Genomic DNA, 25,640 nt, shown 5'->3' with positions numbered 1-25,640 from the left:
AATCGAAATTGTACCTAGGCTGGAATAATACATTATGGCCTCTCTTGCACTTAAAAGATGGTACAAAAAAAATACAAAAGAACGGTTGTTTTTTCTTTGGATTATCTTTTACCAGATCTATTATGTTATGTTCTACTACATTCCTTTCACATTTCCATAAACTTCAAAGTGTTTCCTTTCAAATGGTACTAAGAAAATGCATATTTACATATCTTCATGTCTGCAACACTACAGTAAATACTACCGTAAAGTTTGAAAACACTAGTATTTAACCATAGTACACTATAGTATTTTATCATGTGGGAAGGTAGAGCCTCTGCCATCATTAGTATCATCCAATCTTGTCCCACTCCCAATCACATTTGTAATTACTGCCTGTCCTGCCTTAGCTTACTGATAGACACAGAGGCCCTGTAATGAGAAGATGTTGAATAAATATTTACCTCTCAATCTGCAGCGTGCAACACTGAAGGATGTGAGTCAACTGTTTGTGTGATTATGGAAATTCAGTGATAAAGGCGTTTCGCCCAGAAAGATGGCGAGGATAATGAAGGGGGTGTATGTATTTTGATGACTACTCAAAAATGAAGAGACAGGATATCAAGAGAGGCATAATTATTCCTTCATTTGGTATAATCTGGGTATTCTTTATCTATCACGGATGGTACAAAGCTATTGTTTATCCTGGTATTTATGGCGCTGCTGGAATCATCTTTGTGAAGGCCACAGCTTGTGCTCTACAACATCATTGAAGGCTGTCAAAGGGAAAGAGATTGAGGGAGAGGAGGAAGGGGAGAGGAGGAGAGAAGGGAGCCAGTCACATCGGAGAGAATCCTCCTTGACGATATGCGCTGCCCCTCTGCATTCCCAGCATGCTCCCTCAAGCTGTTTCATTTTTCCTGACAAATATCGCCCGGGCGATTCATCAGAGGATCCAGGCCTATTGTCGAGGTATTCAGAGATCCTGCCCCCCCCCCCCCCCCCCCCCCAAGAGGTGATTATGGTGCGCAGCGACCGACCGCCCACCGACCAATCAACCTAAATTAGACTTCTTTGTCGGTAGTCTACCTCCCTCTACCCCTCATCCCTCTCTTTCCAATGTCATCCCTCTCTCTCTCGCCCTCACTCTCTCTCCTCCAGACTCCATCAGCCCTTCCCTGGCTCTCCCTCTAGTCACTTCTCCCTCGAAGACTGTGGACGCAAAGATCGATGGGCCTCTCCCTGTGACAGCATCAGCTCCAATGAAGAATCTTGACTGACTCCTTCACTCTCCTTATCAGACCCACTGGCTCAATCAAGGCAGCCATCTTGTTTGTGTGTACACAGTGGCATGTCTTACTAAGGGAATGTGTGTTTTAACATGGAAGCCGGTTGTGGGCGGTCTACAAAGCTAATAGGCTGGTTTCTCACATGCAGAGAACACGAAGAGTTCAATCTCAGCTTAGCCACCGACGAGAGGAAGGAATCAAGACTACATTTTTGTGAAATCCCCTCTTACTTCCCCCGCAAATTAGAAGCCTTCAGGAAAAAATATAGAGCGGACCAAGTCAGAGTAGGCTACCGGGGTTTGCGATAAGCCTCGTTTTTGCCTGAGTCAAATCTCCGACGGTGGAAAAGAAGAAGAAGCTCGTATCCCTTACGTCATCAAATATTTCAAGTCTGTCTGTCTCCAGCACCATGGTGGGGAGTTCTGATGAGCCGCTGGCAGAAAGAGCTAGTAACGTAGGGGACACCAGAACAGCAGATATATCAGAAATCAAGCCTAATTTCCATGTAATTGGGTGTCACAGCCTGCTATATTAAACACCATAGGTGGTCCCGTCTGTTTCGTAAATAAATAAAAAAACTAGAATAAAAGAACACGGTGGCAGGTATCCTAGCGGTTAAGAGCGTTGGGCCAGTAACTGAAAGGTCACTGGTTTGAATCCCCGAGCCGATTAGGTGAAGAAAATAAAATCTGTTGATGTGCCCTTGAGCAAGGCACTTACGGCTAATTCCTCTTGATAAGAGTATATGCTAAATGACTAAAATAGAATTAACAGAACACTGGTTCAATCCCACAGAGATCGCTAAATAATGCCTCCTCTGCCCTCAGATGTTTTTCAAAAGGCTCTACTGTTTCCTTCAGGTGGACTCAGAGGGGTCGTTTTTTAAAGGACCCAAGTCGAGAGTTAAGGCGTCCCTGTAAAAATAGCTGGTTATAATCATGGGCTAGCACCTGTACATACAGACATTGGCTTCTCTGTTACACACTGTGCTATCAGCAGGGGGTTATGGAACACCATGGGGAGTCTCGCAAACTTCCTCGCCATACGTCGATATTGTACCAGATGCGTTAGATAGTTTGGCGCTGGGGTGGGTAGGATGGGAAGAGAAGATTACAATGCTTTTTTGAAGCACAGCCCACAGGTGTTTGAGGGAGGGATGAAGGGAGGGATGAAGGGAGGGATGGATGTCGAGACACTGTCTTTAAGCTCGTCTGTGAGGTAGTATCACCATCACTCTCCCACGCTCCGATGCCTCCACCCTCTCTCTCATCCACCGTTTCCTGTCCCCAATCCCTCTCCATCCTCCTCTTCTGAACATGTCTCTTTCTGCACAAAGATGTTGTCCGGGAGAGACCGCGGGGGTCACAGATGCGTTATCACTCAAACAAATGGCATGCCGCAACAGGGCCTAGCGAGGCCCCTGAGGTGAGACATTGGCGTCTGGTGGACAGAGACTAACAGTACAGGATGGCTCTCCCAACATCTCTTATAAGAGTCTCCCTCTCCAGAAGCAGCATCAAATAGAGAGAGACGAACACCCCCGGAGTCAAGGAAACAAACGGAGCAAAAGCAAAGCTAAAGTTGACTCGCCAAAGAATCATGGCGCGGGGACTCGATAAACTCAGTGTGATTGAGATTGAAGTTGCTCAAGTGAAATAACATATTGCTGTTAACATGAGGGAGTGTAAGGCAGCGTCTCTTCCACAACTGAAACACAGTGTACTACAGAGACAGACAGTGGTAGGCCTAAACGGACCCTACATAGTACAAAGACTATATGATTTAACATGATACAAATTATATGTTGTACAATATGAAATTAGATTTAATCTGAGAAATTCAAGCAGCACCTGTCTCTATCAGTGTTGCTATATTTTACCTGAGGATAACGAGTGGGAAGTGTTCTCCACGGTGACTTTCCCACCAAGGCAATAACAATCTAACACGTCTGAGCTGGGCCCGATATAGAAGTAGTGAACACATTTCACTCCTGAGCATTTCCATGTAAAAGGACCTATAAGCGCCAACATGTGAAGTTCATAGGAACATATTAAATTGAGTGTCAAATGAAAGCTAAGAAACGATATATATCTTTTTAAATTAAGGAATATATACACGCTTCAACCATTTTCTATCCTAAATATTAGTAATAAGCAAAGGATTTGATATCTGGTCAAACAGAAGGAACATGGGTCTTAGAAAACATCTACCAGAAAGGTCTTAAAAGGTATTAAAAATACATCAAAACACAATCATGTTGAAGACCACTGCAAGCTAATATCAACATATGTTTCGTTTTGTATAAATCATTTGCTTTGTGTAAGTTCAAGAAACATTGCTCTGTGACTTACCAAAAACCCACAAACAGTATCTTTAAGATATTTTCTCATTTCAATAGTAACAAGTAAAGGTTACCTACCAATTAGTTAGAGTTTTTACTTATATCAATTTGGTTAATGAATTGTTAAGTGATTAAAACTCGAAATTCTGTTATCAAATTGATAACAGAACTTCTGAACAATCAGTAACACCATTAGTGAAATTGAATTGGCTCCTATGAGAGATTATAGTCGTCACAAACTACCGTTGGGTCACCTGCTACAGTTCTCCCATCCACTGGCATACTGTTATGTTCAGCTCATAACTGTTTTCCCATCCACTGGCATACTGTTATGTTCAGCTCATAACTGTTTTCCCATCCACTGGCATACTGTTATGTTCAGCTCATAACTGTTCTCCCATCCACTGGCATACTGTTATGTTCAGCTCATAACTGTTCTCCCATCCACTGGCATACTGTTATGTTCAGCTCATTACTGTTTTCCCATCCACTGGCATACTGTTATGTTCAGCTCATAACTGTTTCCCCATCCACTGACATACTGTTATGTTCAGCTCATAACTGTTCTCCCATCCACTGGCATACTGTTATGTTCAGCTCATAACTGTTCTCCCATCCACTGGCATACTGTTATGGTCAGCTCATAACTGTTCTCCCATCCACTGGCATACTGTTATGTTCAGCTCATAACTGTTCTCCCATCCACTGGCATACTGTTATGGTCAGCTCATAACTGTTCTCCCATCCACTGGCATACTGTTATGTTCAGCTCATAACTGTTTTCCCATCCACTGGCATACTGTTATGTTCAGCTCATAACTGTTCTCCCATCCACTGGCATACTGTTATGTTCAGCTCATAACTGTTCTCCCATCCACTGGCATACTGTTATGTTCAGCTCATTACTGTTTTCCCATCCACTGGCATACTGTTATGTTCAGCTCATAACTGTTCTCCCATCCACTGGCATACTGTTATGTTCAGCTCATAACTGTTCTCCCATCCACTGACATACTGTTATGTTCAGCTCATAACTGTTTTCCCATCCACTTGCATACTGTTATGTTCAGCTCATAACTGTTCTCCCATCCACTGGCATACTGTTATGGTCAGCTCATAACTGTTCTCCCATCCACTGACATACTGTTATGTTCAGCTCATAACTGTTTTCCCATCCACTGGCATACTGTTATGTTCAGCTCATAACTGTTCTCCCATCCACTGGCATACTGTTATGTTCAGCTCATAACTGTTTTCCCATCCACTGGCATACTGTTATGTTCAGCTCATTACTGTTTTCCCATGAACTGGCATACTGTTATGTTCAGCTCATAACTGTTTTCCCATCCACTGACATACTGTTATGTTCAGCTCATAACTGTTTTCCCATCCACTGGCATACTGTTATGTTCAGCTCATAACTGTTTTCCCATCCACTGACATACTGTTATGTTCAGCTCATAACTGTTTTCTTTCTCTTTCTGTCATCTGGTGGTCAAAGCAAGTGTGAAGATAGTCTGGAGGAGGAGATTCACTGCAGTACTTAATGCAGCTGGTGGCCACACCAGATACTGACTGTTCCTTTTGATTTTGACCCCACCTTTGTTCAGGGACACATTATTCCATTTCTGTTAGTCACGTCTGTGGAACTTGTTCAGTTGATGAATCTTGTTATGTTCATACAAATATGTACATATGTTAAGTTTGCTGAAAATAAGCGCAGTTGACAGTGAGAGGACGCTTCTTTTTTTGCTGAGTTCAGTACTGTAGTATAATAATATTCCTAAAAGCAAATATTGCATATTTCTACCTTTGTATACATATTTAGGATACATCACCATGAAGAGAATGGACCATGATAAAAAAAAATTACCGCAATTCTGTGTAAATCCAATTCACTTATTGTAGTTCCATAAGTCAAAAAGATGTTTCCAAGTCAAGGGGTCATCTCATAGCTGACACCCCATTCTTTCTGCAGACATCTTTTAATCTTAATTCAGAGCAGATATTTAACAGAGTTTTGGAAAATGTGGTCACATAATCTGAGGGAGATTTTATTGAAATTCTGTTTCCAAATTTAGCATCTGCACAGTTATTCCACTAAATGTGTTTTTGTAAAATGTTCTGTGTAAATTGCTAAAAGTAGTCATTGTGCATAGGATTGTATGGTTTGTTCAATTTTGAATTCAATGGTTTTTGTCTAGCATACATTTTTATGTGAAAAATCTGAGTCTCAGCGCAATTCCGTTATCATGGAATTGCCCTCTGTCTCTGATAATATCATCCAGCTACTCTCCTGGTCTCCGTCCTTGGGGGGGGCTTTGAGTCAGTTAATTAACAGGCCTCACAAAGCGTTGGGAGACTGTCACTGTAAAAATCAAGACTAATTAAGTTAGTGCTTTCAGTGGAAGCTCAGAAATCCATGGATATAAAATCACCCGCCACTGAACACAACTGCCGTTCGGTACTGAGAGACCATGTTGAGGTGTCGTTTGAACGAGCCATTGGAGAACACAGATCAATATTTGCTGTCTCCATAAAGAAAAAAAAAATATATAATATATAATACGTATGTATATATATCGCTAAGATGCAGGTCACTCCGTGAAGTGGTTGTAATATTCCCCCATATCTATTATGCATAAGCCTTGTGTGGGAAAAAGCTGAGGTTTAAGTTTAAGGTTTAACTTTAAGTTTAAGTTTAAAGCTGAGGTTTAGGTTTAAGACCGATAAGGACAGTATACACTTGAGTGATATTGTTTTGACAGTTCTACTCCATTTTAAGCTTAGATCACATCTTAGTGAGAATTTACAAATTCCCCGATGAATAGGTGAAGAAATAATGTCTCACTGCAGATAATTATAATCAGTACTGACATGATGAGACATGAAACTAACCCAACTCAGTCTTTGGGGAAAAAAGGCTTACTTCAAAGACTCCATTTTGTGTCTTGTCACGTCCTGACCCATAATGGGGATGAATGGGAAGTGACACGTGTGACGGGGACGTGCGAGGCGGACTTAGTGCAGCGCCTCATTTCTCCCCCAGTCGCAGACTGACAGTGGGGAAAGAGGGCTGCTTTAATTGCTTGTGCACAGCCATTCTGGCTCTGGGCGTAAAAAGGCAGTAACAGCTCATCCGGGAGAGGAGCAAGGCAGCTGCTTGGAAACATTACATCAACACTTGCGCTTCGGTTGCCTGAACGCTGCCTTTGTCAGACAAGCGCGAGAAAAGATTTATGAGTCAAAACATACACCTAAGTGGCATGAAGATGCCGCTTTCGAGTCGGGCAACTTAACCTTGCATTTTAATCCAGTAATGCTTTGTGTGTCGAAATAGGAGAAGATACCTGTATAAATGTATTCAGACGGTGCGAATAAGAGCAGAGGAATTAGGGGATTAGGAGAATTAAGCCAGTCTCTCATCTGGAGATGTTTTCACGGGATACGCTTTGGGAATGTTACGAGGTTGGGATTGGCGGAGAGAGAGAGAATCAGCAAAGACAAAAATCACACCGGGTGAAAAACAAGAGGCAACAGACAAAGAGATAAGCGTATAAATCAACAGTGCCTTGATCAAAGCATTGCACCTCCACAGAACAGGGCTTTCATATTCCCGTCTGTTTGAGGATGTTGGGAATCTATCAGGAGACCAAGCAGGAGTCTGTCTCCATCTCTCTGTCCAGGGGAGAGGACAAATGCATGAGCTGTGGAGGGAGAGAGGAGGAGATGAAGATGGAGAGAGAGAGAGAAAGAGAAAGGAAAGAAAATATAGATATGGAGAGGGGGAAAAAAGTGCAGAGAACAGCATTGCAGCGTTTTTCATCCTCTCCATCTAGTCTCATACTCCTTTCCTCTGGAATGAGCAGGATATCCGGCCTGATCCGCTCCACTCTCCCCCAGACTCCCCTGGATGTGTGCGATTTCTTTCCTGCCCAAGGGTGAGCTTTGGAAGGGCAAAGCCAGCTCAGCGGCACCCCTCTGTGGGGAAGAAGGTCGCGGGTGGCAGAGGAGCATCGCTCATCCTTTTAATTAAACAGCGGGTCACAAGCTGCACCTTTCGGTGTGGGCGCTTGTCGTGGCGGGGCTCCCCTGGCTAGAAACACACATGAACAGAGATCTGGGGATTGTGGGATTGTAGAGGAGAACGGGGGGAGGATAATCCCCCTGAAGTCTATGAGACGATGACGACGCTAAGAGATAACCGCCACCGCTGCATGCTAATTTACAAACAGAGCCCAGAGCTCCAAACAGTCAACACAACTGCACCCGCCCAACCAACGTCCTATTCCTACTGTACTAAATACACAGTTATGTAACGCATCCCAGATCCCAGCAACCAGACAGAGCCAAAAGAGACTTTACCGTCTCAGAGTAGGGCGGAATGAAAGGTCAGATATAGGACTTCATTAGACATTATCTAACTGGCTCTGGGGAAATTGGACAGTGGGATTCTCATTTTAGCCAGAGCCTCATGCCCGTCAGAGACAAAAGACAAGGAGGTGTCTGACAACGGTGATAAGGTTATTAGGGAGCGTCTAGCTCCTGTCTGGCCGCTACGCAGGATAGAGGTCTGAATCCCTGCTCATTAGCGACACATTTATTTATGTATACAGGACAAGTTAATTGGGAGTTCATCAATCATTCGACGAGGGCTTCCTGCCGTTGCTGGTGGGGGTAAAGCGCAATTATTACAGTGATGTATGAGTCTCAACGTCCTTTTTACCTCTGTCCCTCGCCATGTTTCCATGGAGACCCCCTCGCCTCCTATCCCCTCGCCACCTGGGCCAAATTTGGAACAGCAGCAGAGATATTTGTTTGAATTCTGGATTATTAGGCTCTATTTTGCACTTTTAGTGCTGCGTTTCAAGTACAGTAGAGGGTAAATATGAGTACAGGCCCATTTCCATAAGTAGTTGAAAGATGGTGGTCCCAGCTACTGTAGGGTTAGGGTGCCCTTTGCACTCCTAAAATGCAGGTTAATATACTGTGCATCAATATGTGTACAACTAGCCATTCAAATAAATCAGTATCTCTTCAAAATCACTTCAAAACAGATTCCCGAAGGCTAACTGTAACAGTCCTGACCTGTTTTATGTTGTTTTTTATGTGTTTATGGTCAGGGCATGTGTTTTGGGTGGGCAGTCTATGTTATCTGTTTCTATGTTGGTTTCGGTGTGCCTGGTATGGCTCTTGATTAGAGGCAGGTGGTTTGCATTTTCCTCTAATCAAGAGTCATATTTAGGTAGGGCATTATCACTGTGTGTTGGTGGGTGATTGTCTCCTGTGATGTCTTCGTTATGTTCGTTGTATTCACTTTTGGAGCTGTTTGGCTGTTCGTATGTTTCGATGTCCGTTCCTGTTCGTGAGTTTACGTTTGTCCATGTAAGTTTATGTTCAGGTTGCGTGTACGTCGTTTTCTTATTTTGTAGTTTGTTAAAGTGTTTGTTTTCGTGTCATCAGTTTTCGTATTAAATAAAAAGATGGCATATTTCCCTGACTCCGCATATTGGTCTGAAGATCCTTCTCTCCTCACCTCATCTGAGGATGAGGAGAGCGACAGCTATGACACTAACAGAAACTGTGTTTTTTTGTAACACGCATCAACGGTTTCTGCTGCCTGCATGCTGCGTGGCTGCTATACCGCTAACTCCAGGTTGTGGCAGCATGGTAAAAGGGGTCCGCCTCCCCGATGCGCATGGGCCGTGGCTGTTAACTCCAGGGCTCCTCAGGGACCCAAGTCCTGCCGTATGTTAAAAGTGATGACGAGACCGAATTGAGTGTTAACAAGCGAAGATGCTGTTTTTGATTCCCCACTACAAAGCTTGCCAATTGGAGTAGGGCCTCCCACCTGCTGTCTCAACCTGCCTCCTCTGGATTGTGTTAGAGCTTTACAGCTGGAGAATGGGCTGGATATTGAAATTTACTGCGATTTGGACTACATTTTTTGGCTTGGTGTGTCACTTACTGTGAGGATTTGTATTCAAGTGGAAATTGAATTGTCCTCCTGTTGTTCAATACATTATTGATGTTTTCTTTGAAGATATGGGGAAATTTTGACTGTAGTTAGAAGCTACACATTGTCATTGCATTTTTCTAGTCTAGGGATGAGTGGGGTAAGTTGGAAAAGTTGAGCCACCCCTTGTTTCTAGGAAGCCATAGACAAAATTCCAAATACTTAGGAAGAGGATACCATTTAATGGAGTCTGTGGAGGAAGAAACTACATGGGAAAAGTGGTAAGCAAGATAGTTCCAAAAAGCAATTTTTCACAAAATCAAATTAATTTATGGTGTTATATGTTTCTTGATGCTTGGATCTAAACCAAAGTAGATATTTTTTTTCATTTTTTTTTTCTTTTTTTTTTTACATCAGTAGGGGTCTCTATAAGCTACAATATGAGGTACCTAAATGTTTGCCTTGGGGTATGTTGAACCTATGGCCAACATACCCCATACAAATGGTGATTACATTTAGTCAGTTTTATGCATAATATGCATCGTATTTTTACAATGTCCCATGCATATGAACTGAAGATTGGAACAATGAAAATGCACTGAGCAGACATCATCATGCCCTGTGTTTACAGACGTAAAACAAGCATGGGTCTAGTCCCCCTTGAGGTTCTTGAGAGAGCAGCCAAGGACGTGAGAGAAGGGAAGAAGTCCATTCGAGCAGCAGCAAGGGATGATTATTTTTATTTTATTGAATGACACTGAAGAGGTTGACTGGTTACCCAAACTCTTGCTCCGGCCAAACGCTACGCCATGCCCATGGACGTTAGTTTCGTCTCTGAAGTGAGTCTGAACCTGAGTACCTCCCCGATGATTTCGAGAATTGAAAAACATTCTAGACCTTCTGATTGGCCCCAGAAACTGATGTGCTGGGCCAAAGCGGCATTTATTCAATTTGTCATCGGCTGATAATCTGATTGGTTAGAGATGATCCAATCGCTGATGACTTTTCTTTGTACGACACCCCTCACAAGTCACCACAAATAACTTCAATGATGGCAGTCTCAGACTGAGGTATGTAGCGAATGATAGAGCAGCGGAATAATTCAGTTTGAGTCGTCAGGCAACTGAAGTGATATTGAACAGAGATCTAGAGTATATCTGAATGTAGGCATACATTTACGATATACAATATACCACACCCCATTCAATGAATTAAACTTTGACCTATCAGCACCATCGCCCACTGTCACAGGACACCACAACCCACTTACTCTACCCCATCTCTGATCTCAACTTACCCCATATCCTTTGGACAAGCTATGTTTTCAAAACTGTTATGTTTAGATGAATTCTGATTATTCCCAGTGATACACCGCATCCTGAAGAATATGTAGGCACTACATCTTTGTTAGAAAGAACACTATATTTCCCTTGACGTAGTGATGCGGAATGTTAAAAAAATGGCTCAATTTATCCCACTCTCCCTTTTTGTATATCCTCCAATATTTTTCACACAAAAACTTTTTTCAACCCAGATAGAGTATTTCCTTTGAATAATAAAAGGTAAATATAGCTCATCTCCTGCCAATTTGCATTTGACCATGAATCTATAAACATAATGCTAATGACATCTATGGAAATTGCACAATAATCCCCCAGACACTTCCTTTCCCCCACTCTGACAATGCACAGGCACTTAATGCAAGGCCATAATCTGTTTCACTTCAGCAGACAACAAATAGGATTTTATATTTTGCAATTACAGCAACACCCTTTGATTATCGAGCGAACAAACCTTGAAATGTGACACAACCGGCCTGACTGTCTATGGATCCTGCATCTTAAACAGATACTATATTCCACATTATCATTGATTAAGGAAACAAATGGCAGATTTAATGATGATTTAATGATCACGATCATCTTCTGATAAGTGGGGGGGGGGGGGGTCAATATACGCATTACAATATCTAGCAGACTCTCCCTCCACTATAGCTAAGGGCCAAAACATATTACGCTTCATTCTTTCTCTAGGTCAGTTATGGGAAATGGAAGGAAGGTATTAATATCAGGGCGGCCATTTTGCCATAGCTCATTTAACCTCTAATAACCCTGCGTAGTGAGACTGTGGACTCCAAAGAGCTGGCGCTGCCGATGGGGGTGATACTGGAGAAAGGCCAGGGTCATCATCAACTATAAAAACAATGGCCCGTACAGGTGACACGCAGACCCTTTTAATTAGAACCTCCGATGCTCGAAACGCCGGAAAAGCATTGCTTACCAGGAAGGGCAATGAACGTGCGTGCACACTAGAAACAGAATGTATTACATGTAAGAGTATTATATTGTTTTATGATTCTAAGTATCAAAATGTGTTTCCTTCTTCGTTCCATTCCTTCTCTCCGACTTGAAAGCCATGTCTTTGTGTCAGCCCACATTCTCTCTGGTATCTTCTGACAACTACATCAAAGCTTGGCGGCTTCCAGACCTGGAGCTCAAGTAAGATGTACTGACAGGAAGGAAGAGGGTAATAATGGCACAGTTCTAAGGTACCAATGGGACTGTTGATGATGGCAGCAGATCCAACCCACCCCCTTTTTCTCCATTCTCCCGCTCAATAAACTTTCTGAAACGTGAACTTTTGTTATAGGCTGATTTGTTTTTCTGTTCGACACACATTCTTGATCATTAACTGACTGGAGAAAAATATAGCACAACACAAAATCAATCAATGTTATCTCTTCTTCAGGAAATGTTAACCTTTTTACTGCGTTTTCCATCTGTTGAAATATGAACACGTGAACTTCTGGGACGATACAAGTGTGTTGACACATTTCCTTCTGTATTTCTGTTAAATTTCCTTCAGTACCTAATAGTAAATTAAGGTTAAATAAAAAAAAAAAATAAATAAATAAAAAACCTGAAGCAGTTCATTGACATGGCTTATTTTCACAGCCGAGCTAACACAGACAGAAATTGCCTTGGTTAGGAAAGCCATTACATGCCTTAAACCAACTAAAAGAGGGAAAGAGAGACCTTTACATTTTCACCAGCGTGTTAGATAAAAGGAACAAATACACAACTGCCCTGGCGCTAAGGAATAATGACCCAATTTGCATTGCTCAAACCAAAGAACAGGTCTGAAATAAATTAACACAGACACAATGAATATATTTTTCATGTGCTCTCTCTCTCTCTTCCTCTATCTCCGTCTCTACCCCATCTCTTTTTCCTCAATCCATTTCAAAAGGACAAATGTTTCCTGCAGTCACAGTGGCATCACATTGGTATTCCGCTCTCAATTTAGCCAAGAGCCAGGCTGTATCTGCTCTCAGCAACCACACACAAGCAATCTAACACAGAGCAGAGAGAGAGAAAGGTAGAAATGAAAGGGATGGAGAAATAGAAAAACTGATAGAGGTTAAGGGGGAAGAGAGGGAGCGGGGACTGTCGGACCAGTGCCCAGACCAGACCAGCAGTGGTTGGAATTCATTTGCAATTCTCGAGGTCTTGGCAAACAGCAAAGACAGAGCCCTCCTCTAGCAAGATATGAAAAAGTGTGTCTTTGTGTGTGTGTGTGTGTGTGTGTGTGTGTGTGTGTGTGTGTGTGTGTGTGTGTGTGTGTGTGTGTGTGTGTGTGTGCTTATGAGGTTGGTCAATTCCACACACACACACACACACACACACACACACACACACACACACACACACACACACACACACACACACACACACACACACACACACACACACACACACTAACAGTTCATCAAACACATTGTGATCTGACAGTGAAAACCTGCACATTTTGATGACTTCGATGTGCTGGACTTTAATATTAATGACAGCCAAAATGCTGACTTTCAAATATCCTACTTCAGATCTCCAGAAATGATGCAGTTGCCACATCCGCATTGCTTGAAACATCCAATGCATCACCTCTGGTGAAGCTCAGCTCTGATAAACGTATACCCCCCCCAAAAAAATCGAGTTAACACATGCACACTGACTGACTACAGTTTACCTGATCTCCCAAATGACAGGGCATTTCATCATATTGTACATTGGAGGAGTTCTGTGCCCCATTGATTATAGATGATCACCAGAAGCAGTTAGCTTTCTGAGTATAATAATACTGTCAAGAGCAGCGGGGAAATGCAGGCTTGTTTTGTGTTAGTAGTGAAATAACTACACATATACGTGTATAAACACTTCTGTTTGGAAATGCAAACGAACAAGGAAAGTTGTACAAATGCCAACGACACAGACGGATGCATACAGAATGAGAAACAGAGCGAGAAAGAAAGAGGCGGAGATACAGACAGGGTGAAGGGAGAGGTAGATAAGTGGTGCAAGAGAGCGCAAGGGAGCGGCGGACAGAGGGAGAGAGATAGTGAGAAAGAGAGCGAGATAGGGGAATGGGGGGGGGGGATCTGGAAATGCTGACAGCGGGTAAAGGTGAGGAAAAGATAAGTGGTGGGAGTGAGAGAATGAGTGAGAGAGAAAGGCGGAAGGGGTGGGGGTGAGAGCGATGGAGAGCAGAGATAGCTTGAAGAGAGAGAAGAGATATCAGGTGGGTAGAGGAATCGCTGCAGGATGAACAGAGAGAGAGAGAAATAACAGAGAGAAGAGAAACAGAGGAGAGGGAAAACACAGATGAATCAGGCGATGAGATGTGTCAGAGATAGGAGCGGCAGAGATTTACAGTCAACAGAGTTTGACATAAGCTGACAGGAGAGGAACAGATTCCAAAAGCAAATGGCGGTGAGTGTAGAGAGCAACAGAGGGGGAGAAATTACATTTGGGGGATGGAGGAGAGAGAGAAGCGATGGAGAGATTGGGTAAGCGAGAGAGGGAAAAGGGGGCTAAGTGTAAACATTTACCTTTGCTGCTTACATCCCGCCATGTTAATATGCATAGCTTTAATAATCGCAAATATAGGCCATACATTACAACACCAACATCCAAAACATTTCTAATCTTGTGGCCTACAGTGGTCTCACAGTCTAAACTGCTGCCTCTGGAACACATAGACTGCTACAGCATGGGTTCAAATCTGGCCCACTGCTATTTCAGCAAAAACTCTCCTTCCCACTGTCTCTCCTCTATCAAATTAAAGCATAAATTGCCCCAAAAATATACCTTACATTTTTTTTTCAGTAAAATTTCTAAATCAAATGCTACAAACAACCCTGTCTCCTTTATCAGTTAAAAGATGGGAACGTTGACAGAGAAATAGCTGCAACAGCCTGTATCGTGCACCTGCACCATGTTTCCCCGACCTCCTTCTCCAGAGAACAAAAGGATGAGAACCTCCATTCCATCTGTTTCTGTTCATTTATCACACTCATCTCTGTCTGTGCCAAGAGAAGATTGGCCTATATTCCACAATACATTCTCCCACAATATAGACATCACACACAGGCCTGCTCTCAAAGTGTGAGTCACTAGCTTCCACTCTTAGAAAAAAAGGTGCTACAGTGTATAGAACCTAAAAGGGTTCTACGGCTGTGCCCATAGGTCGCTCCTACCAGGTGACGTGGAGAGGATCTGTGTCTGCACCACGTACTCTCACTATTGGTGTCCCCCAGGGCTCGGTTCTAGGCCCTATCCTCTTCTCTCTGTACACCAAGTCAATCGGCTCCGTCATATCCTCACATGGTTTCTCCTATCATTGCTATGCAGATGACACTCAACTACTTTTCTCTTTCCCCGCTTCTGACACCCAGGTGGCTACACGCATCTCTGCGTGGCTGGCAGACATCTCAAAGTGAATAGCGGCCCACCACCTCAAGCTCAACAAGACGGCTCTGCTCTTCATCCCGGGGTAGGCCTGCTCGCTCAAAGACCTCTCCATCACGGTTGACAACTCCACAGTGTCGCCCTCCCAGAATGCAAAGAACCTTGTCGTGACCCTGGACAACACCTGTCGTTCTCTGCAAACATCAAAGCAGTGACTCACTCCTGCATGTTCATGCTCTACAACATCTGACTATGACAACAACTTAAACAGCAAGCCGCACAGGTCCTAATGCAGGGACTTGTCCTCTCCCTTCTGGACTACTGCAACACACTGCTAGCTGGGCTCCGCGCTTGTGCCATCAAACCCCTGCAACTTATCCAGAACACTGCAGCCCACCTGGTTCTCAACCTTCCCAATTTTTCTCATGTCACCCCGCTGCTCTACTCACTCCACTGGCTTACAGTCGAAGCTTGCATCCACTACAAGCATTCGTGCTCAAAACCTACACCCCAACACAAGAACTCTGTGCTACTACCTCAGGTCTCTTGGGCAATGTTCCATCAAAGCTGTGTAAGGGCGAACATCTCCCCTGGGACTGCCGTGCATCATAAATATCAGCGTGGGCAGAAAAGCACGAGATTAGAAAGTTGAGTGAAGTTCAGAGTTTTCCTCGTTAGTTAACGCTATCAATGTTTCCCTTTACTGTGGGAATTGTGATTGAATCAACCCGCAATATTTAATACAACATACCAAAACAAACTCTGCAAGTCTTAGTAGGCAAAACTAACAATGCAAGTGATGTTGTTGTAGGCAGAACACATCGGATGAGGATTATATTGCATTGACATGCATGACTCAGGCCTGGACTCTACACAGAACGGTGCGCCATAACCAATCAGAGCTGCAGCAGGCCTATATGCAAATACACCATCGCCATATATGGATCTGTGCAATTCACTTTGAACTGGACTGTGTTTACAGCATGAGCGGTCGTGAGTAGATGCGCGTGTTTCTTAAATGTTATACATTTTTATTTCACCTTTATTTAACCAGGTAAGCTAGTTGAGAACACGTTCTCATTTACAACTACGACCTGGCCAAGATAAAGCAAAGCAGTGCGACACAAACAACAACACAGAGTTACAAATGGAATAAACAAGCGTACAGTCAATAACACAATAGAAAAAAAGAAAGTCAATATACAGTGTGAGCAAATGCCATGAGGAGGTAGGCAATAAATAGGCCATAGTAGCGAAGTAATTACAATTTAGCAGATTAACACTGGAGTGTTAAATGAGCAGATGATGTGCAAGTAGAGATACTGGTGTGCAAATGAGCAGAAAAGTAAATAAAAACAATATGGGGATGAGGTAGGTAGATTGGGTGGTGTCACGTTCTGACCTTAGTTCTTTTGTTATTTCTTTGTTTTAGTATGGTCAGGGCGTGAGTTGGGTGGGTTATCTATGTTCATTTTTCTATGTTGGTTTTTTCGTTTGGCCTGGTATAATTCTCAATCAGAGGCAGGTGTCGTTAGTTGTCTCTGATTGAGAATCATACTTAGGTAGCCTTTTTTCCACACGGAACAATATGGGGATGAGGTAGGTAGATTGGGTGGTGTCACGTTCTGACCTTAGTTCTTTTGTTATTTCTTTGTTTTAGTATGGTCAGGGCGTGAGTTGGGTGGGTTATCTATGTTCATTTTTCTATGTTGGTTTTTTCGTTTGGCCTGGTATAATTCTCAATCAGAGGCAGGTGTCGTTAGTTGTCTCTGATTGAGAATCATACTTAGGTAGCCTTTTTTCCACACGGAACTGTTTCTTTTTGTTATTTCACGTGTCGTTTATTGTTTTGTTTCAGTGTTCAATTGTTTTAATAAAGAGCATGAACACGTACCCCGCTGCGCATTGGCCCTCCGATCCTTACTACTCCTCCTCGTCTGATGAGGAGGAAGACAGCCGTTACAGGTGGGCTATTTACAGATGGGCTATGTACAGCTGCAGCGATCGGTTAGCTGCTCAGATAGCTGATGATTAAAGTTAGTGAGGGAAATATAAGTCTCCAGCTTCAGCGATTTTTGCAATTCGTTCCAGTCACTGGCAGCAGAGAACTGGAAGGAAAGGCGGCCAAAGTAGGTGTTGGCTTTGGGGATGACCAGTGAGATATACCTGCTGGAGTGCGTGCTACGCGTAGGTGTTGTTATCGTGACCAGTGATCTGAGAGAAGGCGAGCTTTACCTAACATAGATGTATAGATGACCGGGAACCAGTGGGTCTGGCGACGAATATGTAGCGAGGGCCAGCAGACTAGAGCCTACAGGTAGGTCGCAGTGGTGGGTGGTATAAGGGGCTTTGGTAACAAAACGGATGGCACTTTGACAGACTGCATCTAGTTTGCTGAGTAGAGTATTGGAAGCTATTTTGTAGATGACATCGCCGAAGTCGAGGATTTGGTAGGATAGTCCGTTTTACTAGGTTAAGTTTGGCGGCGTGAGTGAAGGAGGCTTTGTTACGAAATAGAAAGCCGATTCTAGATTTGATTTTGGATTGGAGATGTTTAATATAAGTCTGGAAGGAGAGTTTACAGTCTAGCCAGACACCTAGGTATTTGTAGTTGTCCACATATTCTAGGTCAGAACCGTCCAGGGTAGTGATGCTAGTCGGGCGGGCAGGTGCGGGCAGCGAGATGGTTGAAAAGCATGCATTTGGTTTTACTTGCATTTAAGAGCAGTTGGAGGCCATGGAAGGAGTGTTGTATGGCAACAAAGCTCGTTTGGAGGTTAGTTAACACAGCGTCCAAAGCGCCATATGTATACAGAATGGTGTCGTCTGCATAGAGGTGGATCAGGGAATCACCCGCAGCAAGAGCAACATCATTGATATATACAGAGAAAAGAGTCGGCCCGAGAATTGAACCCTGTGGTACCCCCATAGAGACTGCCAGAGGTCCAGACAACAGGCCCTCCGATTTGACACACTGGACTCTATCTGAGAAGTAGTTGGTGAACCAGGCTATTGAGTCTGCCGATAAGAATACAGTGATTGACAGAGTCGAAAGCCTTGGCCAGGTCGATGAAGACGGCTGCACAGTACTGTCTTTTATCGATGGAGGATATGATATCGTTTAGTACCTTGAGCGTGGCTGAGGTGTACCCGTGACCAGCTCGGAAACCAGATTGCACAGTGGAGAAGGTACGGTGAGATTCGAAATGGTCAGTGATCTGTTTATGAACTTGTTTTGAGATCAAAGCGAGAGCTACATGTAGCGACATGTGCACATTTGTACATATCCTTTGCTAGTTAGTTATTAGCCCAGTTATAGATCATTTGTAGTCAGCAATAAGGGAGTGATTGTTTCCTAGAAGAGCACAAAACGTGTACATTTCTAGACATCTTTGGAAAGCAAGTCAGGTAAAGAGAGTTTTTTTTTTGTCTTAAAGGGGCAGGGTTGTATTTTGCGACAGGCTTGAATAACCTAAGTAGCCAATAGGCAGAGGGTATCATAATTTGTCTGATTCACTGTAATAATGGTATGGGAATAATGCTGCATTTTATTTTGAAAGGGGTTTCTTGCATCAAACAACATTTTCAGTCACCTCCTTGTCTGAAGGACAAGTGAATAAACAGGTTAATGTCAACCCCTGCATGTTTTTTTCAAAAGTCTCATGAAATTTAGGCCTACATTGAACACCACACATTGGCTGCTACAATAGGCTGAATGATAGAACAGCTATTTCCATGTTAAAATGTTATGGGATGCATTTTCTCCATTGTTTTTGATAGTAGTAGTCACAGTAGCCGACTTGACCACTGTTAAAACTAACTTAAAGTGGGTACAGCCTCAGTGTTGTCAGTAAACGCGCGCTGGAAGTTGCACAGAACTTGCGCTCAGCAAACCTGATATTTGCTCAGTGATGAAAACAATTTGAGGGAACATTGCTCTTTGCCTTCCCACCCCTAAGGGAGGGCAGCTCACGCTCAGCCCAGTCTAAGCTCTTCTCTGTCCTAGCACCCCAATGGTGGAATCTGCTTCCCCCTGAAGCTAGGACAGCAGAGTCCCTGCCCATCTTCTGAAAACATCTGAAATCCTACCTCTTCAAACAGTATCTTAAATAATCCTCCTCACCTCGACCCCCACCCCCCAATTACATTTTTATAAAACCAAACCAGCACCTGCATTGACCCCCCCACCCATCTCTGACTCTACTGATAGCTACTTTATTAAGGAAAAAATTACTTTCTATGCCTGTGTTATGTGGTTGTCCCACCTAGCTGTACAAGAGCGTCTGCTAAATGACTAAAATGTAAACCCTTTGAAGAACCCTTTTTGGTTCCAGGTAGAAACTTTTTGGATTCCATCTAGAACCCTTTCCACAGAGGGTTCTACCTGAAACCCCAAAGGGTTTTCCTATGGAGAAAGCCCCCAAAAACTTTGGAACCCCTTTTTCTAAGAGTGTAGTATGGGATCCTTCCAAAGGTCAAAGGTAATACTACATTAGAATAATACATACACATTAGCACTGGGGGCTTACTTGCTTTGCACTGCTTTGAAGAAGATGATGACAGTACAGTATGTTAGCTAGCCTGTCTCTTACCTATATTATGCTAAGTGGTTTCTCCTAGTACTGAGCCAAACGAAACCAACATGGACTGAGATGTCCTGGTTATGCATTCACCACAGTTGCTAGACCCATGCTAAAAAGGAGCATTCGGGGAAAAAAAGGTATTAGCTAGTCAGCCAGGTCATGGTCTCACCTTCCTTGCAGTACTTTCCCTTGTAGCGGGTGTGTGTGCAGTCGCAGTGCACCTCGCCATACTGGATGGAGCAGAAGCCGCCGTTGAAGCAGGGGTTCTGCTTGGTGCACAGATACTCCAGGTCACTCTGGATGCCCTGGCTGTTGAGCAGGGTAGGGGGCATCTCGCCCACCTTCAGGTTGGAGATCAGGCCCAGGAATGGGGGCTCATACTTCACCGTGCTGGACGTAAGGGCTGAGAGGCGCACGTCAGGCGGGATGCCGCCCACAAACAGGTCACTGACCACAGCCATCTCCTTCCGCTTGGACTTGACCTCCGCCACCTTGGTCTCGCCGTCCACCATGAGCAGGGTCTCGCGGAAGTTGCGTGTGAGGAGCACCATGTGCCAGCGGTCGTCGTTGACCCGGGTTTCCATGTGTAAGGTGGCGGGTTCAGCGCAGTGGATGGCGAAGCGCAGCTGGAGGCGCCCGCCGGCGATCAGCAGCTCCATGAAGTCGCAGTTGCCGCCGTCATCCAGGTAGAGCACCAGGGCCTTGCTGATATTGGTCTTCAGACTGAAGCTCAGCTCGCCCACCGAGCCCGCCTCCCAACGCCCGTAGCGGGCCCACTGGCCGGGGGCCCCGCCGAACTCCAGCGCCCGGGTCGTCACCAGCAGACTGAGGAACGCCAGGGGCCATGCGGGAAACCTCAACCCCCTCGTCATGGTTGTGATCCCAATCCTAAATCCCTATCGTCTTCCTATTGGTTCAAATCCTCCACACAGGGACGTAGCTCGGCCTAGCGTAGTTGCAGCTGTCGTTGTGGTTTTTGTTTGTTTTTTAAGTGTAAATAATGGTTGTTATGTCTGGTACTCGCTACGGAGAGTCCTCTAGGCTGGGGAAAGTGTGGGAGAAGCAAAACCCTCACAGGACCCAATTCCAGATTCCTACGCTGCCGATTCAGCAGTTCTCTCTGGATTTGCTCTATTTCTCTGCTGTTTTATCCTGTCTCTCTTCTCCGTCTCTCCATTGGTTGGTGCCTCTGGGACTCACAGGGAAAAACGAGGATGGTGGACTGGCAGGGGGAATTCCGGTAATTTTAACACAATGTTCCGTCCCTCAACTAAACTCCGTATTCCAAATAGAAATCCCAGTCCTTGGAATCCAGATATAGCTTTTTAGGAAAACTAAGTCAATTTTGTGGCAAGAGATACTGTCTGTCTGTATGTGTTCAGAGATTTTGTTTTCGGGAAAGGGGGGAAAAGGGGAGGTAGAGAGAGCACTGAGGAGGAGTGTGTCAGAGCTGTCTGGTGTTACATGGACAGCAGGGTATGTTCATGACTCCAAGGGCGTCAACCCCTTCCTCTCCTGAAGCCTCTGGTTGGTCCACCACAGCTTAGGCTGGTCTGGGTCCCCTCATTGTCCCCACAGTCATGGATCTGGAAGAACACAGACAGAGACATTTTATTAGACCACATGTAAACCTGGTGCTTTGTTTAACTGAGGTGCTTCCGTGAACCACACTCATGTGATGAGTAACCTTGCACGAGACCTGAAAATTTGCATTAGCGAATGACTAGTCTTGTGGCACACAGGAGACCCTGGTTCCAATACAGTCTAACACACATGCATATCGGTTTATTATTATAATAGTAGTAGTGGTAGTAGTAGCATACGTATACTGAACACAATATAAACCCAACATGTAAAGTGTTGGTCCCATGTTTCATAAGCTGAAATAAAAGATCCCACAAAAAGCTTATTTCGCTAAAATGTTGTGCACAATCTTGTTTACAGCCCTGTTCGTTATCCCTTGCCAATATAATCCATCCACCTGAAAGGTGTGGCATATCAGTAAGCTAAACAGCATGATCATTACACAGGTGCACCTTTGTCACACAACACAATGCCACAGATGTCTCAAGTTGAGGGAGCGTGCAATCGTCATGCTGACTGCAAGAATATCCACCAGAGCTGTTGCCAGAAAATGGAATATTCATTTCTCTACCATAAGCCACCTCCAATGTAATTTCAGAGAATTTGGCAGTACGTCCAACCGGCCTAACAACCGCAGACCACATGTAACCACGCATGCCCAGAACCTCCACATATGGCTTCTTCACCTGCGGGATTGTCTGAGACCAGCCTTTGCGAACAGCTGATGAACCGGAGGAGTATTTCCTTTTTCTGGGGAAAAACTCATTATGATTGGCTGCGCCTGGCTCCCCAGTGGGTGGGCTTGGCTCCCAAGTGGGTGGGCCTATGGCCTCCCAGCCCCACCCATGGCTGTGCCCCTGCCCAGTCATGTGAAATCCATAGATCAGGGCCTAATGAACTTATTTCAGTTGACTGATTTCCTTATATGAACTGTAACTCAGTAAAATCGTTGAAATGATTGCATGTTGCGTTTATATTTTTGTTCAGTATAGTAGTAAAAGTTTATGAAAAATAAGCATTACAGTCGTTCATTTGAGGATCTGCTTTGTAGAGGAAATATACAAATCACGTTTCCTCAGAGACATCGACTACTCAAATGAATGTCCTAAACATGCAACTCCCTAATGGATTTCTCTGTTGGAAGTCGAGACTGGTGAAAAATGTGAATATGTCTGGTATGAAGTTCAACATTCATGTGCATGATTTACTAATAGCCCACCGGGTGTACGTCAACAGCCGCTCAAAACGCCTCGCTCCATCCTTAACTGCCAAATACAATTGCTCCCAAACACAGTGTATAAAGTGCCATAGAATAGAACGCTTACTCTAAATACATAACTTGACTTTTAAAAATCAGTGAGCAATACAGCTATCAATAAATCACCGTTGCATGAATGCACATGCTCTAGAAAACCAACCGCGTTTATGTGGGCTTTATGATCTCCACCTAACTGCACACACACACACACACACTAAGTTTGCTCTTCAGCAGGGTGCTTTGGCATGGAGTCAATGGCTGCCAGGATAGCCACTCTTGACCCTTGGCCCTGGCATAATCCGTTCCCATTATTTCTCAAGAGATATTTAATTTCCATCGCAGACAGTTCACAATTAAACCCCTCCTTACCCCTGATCACACTCACTCAGGCCATGCTTGACTGCCTGACTTCCGAATGACAACTAATGATGACACTATCCCTGAGCTGGAGAGAGAGAGAGAGGGACAGAGGTAGAAAGAGATACTGTAGAATGACAGTGACAGAGAGAGCAAAACAGAGAGAGATAGAGAGAGAGAGAAAGAGAGAGCGCGAGAGAGAGAGCGTATGAAAGAGAGAGAGGGAGAAACGGGCGATATTTCTTGAAGTAATGTTCACATGCACCGGCGTGTCATGCCTTGAGGAGAGAGAAGAAGAGGGAAAGAGCGAGGGAGAGAGATGGCTGATTTACTTTAGTTACGGATGGGAGCCAATGCTAGCTGCGTGTTTGCATAAGATTGTCTGCTCTCACACAATTCCCCATAAATTAAGCCCTGTATAATAACATTCATAGATCAAAGCATTATTGATATATGGACAGTTCCAGTGCAGATTATGGAGCTGTGACTTCTAATAAGAACCGATGCCAAGGGAGAGAGACACGGCAGAGGGCCTCTTAGGAAGGGGAAAGATGCATCTCTAAAAATGCACATCTATATTTAAGATAAAACGCCATTATTCAAATGGCCAAATCGGACCTCAATGAAATCACTTTACTATGACACACTGTATACTTGAGCAGCTGACATTACAAACCATTGTGATTAGTTTGCTGCAATAGCAACCACAATGAAAAAAATGGTGTGTTTGTATAATTGACAGTGGGGATTATTTATTTTAATGAAGTGTTATGTATACTGTGTTTCCCAGATGGGTAACTAGAATTGGAATATTCCTTCTTTGCATGTATTCATTAAGTTGTTTTTTTACTGTCTGGGAGTCTCTGCATGGTGTAATGTAAAGAGGGAATATCTCCAGATTGTGCTGTATTATTTTGGTAGGGGCTTTCTGTTTTGTATGGATAAAAGTGTAGTCTATTTTATGCCTTGTGTTGGGTGGTTATTAAGAGCTCTGCACAGACTGCCTGGTGATAGTCTCAAATCCCAAGGACACTGAGAGAAATAACAAGCCTCAGGAGAAACACTAAAGCCCAAAGGGTGCATGTGTGTGTGTTTGAGAGATACACAGAGAGTGGAAATATTTTTGACATCCTTATACCGCAGTGGGTCTGTTTTTCAATCCACAAGACTAAATGAGGCCTGATGTTTTGCATTTTCTCCAAAACACTTTTCTGACTGCCAGCAGGACATCCATTTGGCTTTTCCTATTCCTCGAGAACCATGGGTTGATACTTTCTCACACGCCATGCTTTTTTGGCTCTCCGAGCCAAACCGTCTAGCCCGAAGCAAGCTGAAACAGAACAAGAGGCTACGGCAATCCACGCACGTCCCCGTACCCCTGACCCCTTTTCCTCAGCCGAACGATGCCTTGGCAACTCGTGAAGCGAACTCTGACCCCATTACTTTCACATCATCGCATCGAAAGCCTCGACAGAGCTAGTGTTGCTTTCTGCCTTATCTTTTTCGCCCGGTTCAGGGTTTGGAAGCAGACAGTGTTTCATGGGGTTCCAGCAGTGTTAAACTCCTCCAGGCTCTTTCCAAAACCCTTCAGAATCTTTTTTTTATCTCAATGATATCAAAGCTGTCTCTCGCTGAAGAGGGTCAGGGTGTTGGCAGAATAGTGTTTTGTGCTCATTGTTGTTCTTTCACTTATGGCAGTGGTTATGGTTGTCGTTTGTAAGGATACTATACCGCATGTTCCATCTCACTTGAGACACACACATACACAAGCAAACAAAAACGTATATGAAGCGAAGCCGGTTCAGAAGGGAAACCCAAGTGTGGTCACATCAGCGATAATGCACCAATTAGATTCACACTCTACTTCCATGCGGTCTATTTAAGTTCACCAGTTCTGCACATGGCTTCCTCGATGCCGGATGTTAAGCTCACGCATGCGCTGGTGACAGGCTCTCTCGCTATCTCTCTGACACACACACTGAGGCACTTGGCATCCTAGTGAGGCTGGGGCTATAAATCTCAGCTCCTGAGAGGGGTGGCGGTGTCTCTTCCATCAGGCAGTCTGGTGCTGCTGCTAATTAACCACAAATCCATGCAGACACACTCTTAATATTCAGAGAGAGAGAGAGCGAGAGCGAGTAGAATAGTAGTAGGGGGAGAAAGAAAGGGGTAGATAGAGCAACAGAGAGGGAGGAAGCAAGAGGAGGGAGAGCAGAATAGAGGGGGAAGAAAGAGACAGACAGTCAGACTGAAATAGCTGGCTTTCAAAACAGTAAGAGAGAGAGGAGTGAAAGAAACTGTGGATGCCAAAATCAAACAGACGCTCTCCATTTCAGGGCCAAGATCGAAAAGCAAACAGTGTATGGCACAGTGCCTCAGTCAGTGCTATTAGGCAGTGCTACTCAAGGCATGAGTTAGTATAGAGTAGGGGTGTTAACGTTTAAACATTATTACGTTTAAAATCCAATTAGGAACCTTAAAAACAATGTCTTTTTTCCCCCAACAAATTTAAAATCACAGTGCAGTTATCACAAAGCACATTATTTTCTGTG

At 44.0% G+C, this 25,640-nt stretch overlaps 1 protein-coding gene across 8 annotated transcripts in view; it reads right to left on the bottom strand.

The window, feature by feature from the left end:
- LOC129835211 (neurexin-2-like) overlaps positions 1-25,640 on the bottom strand; it is a 616,507-nt gene that overhangs the window by 480,065 nt on the left and 110,802 nt on the right. For all 8 annotated transcript variants that reach the window (XM_055900712.1, XM_055900716.1, XM_055900714.1 and 5 more), the window contains exon 2: positions 20,059-21,475. In XM_055900712.1, coding sequence (XP_055756687.1) covers positions 20,059-20,761 — 703 coding nt within the window. In that variant the 5' untranslated portion in view covers positions 20,762-21,475. The remainder of the gene's footprint in view (positions 1-20,058; positions 21,476-25,640) is intronic.

Source organism: Salvelinus fontinalis, chromosome 36 (genome assembly GCF_029448725.1).
Source record: "Salvelinus fontinalis isolate EN_2023a chromosome 36, ASM2944872v1, whole genome shotgun sequence".
NCBI lineage: Eukaryota > Metazoa > Chordata > Actinopteri > Salmoniformes > Salmonidae > Salvelinus > Salvelinus fontinalis.
Note: the sequence above shows the minus strand (reverse complement) of the source record. Positions and strands in the feature narration are given on the sequence as shown.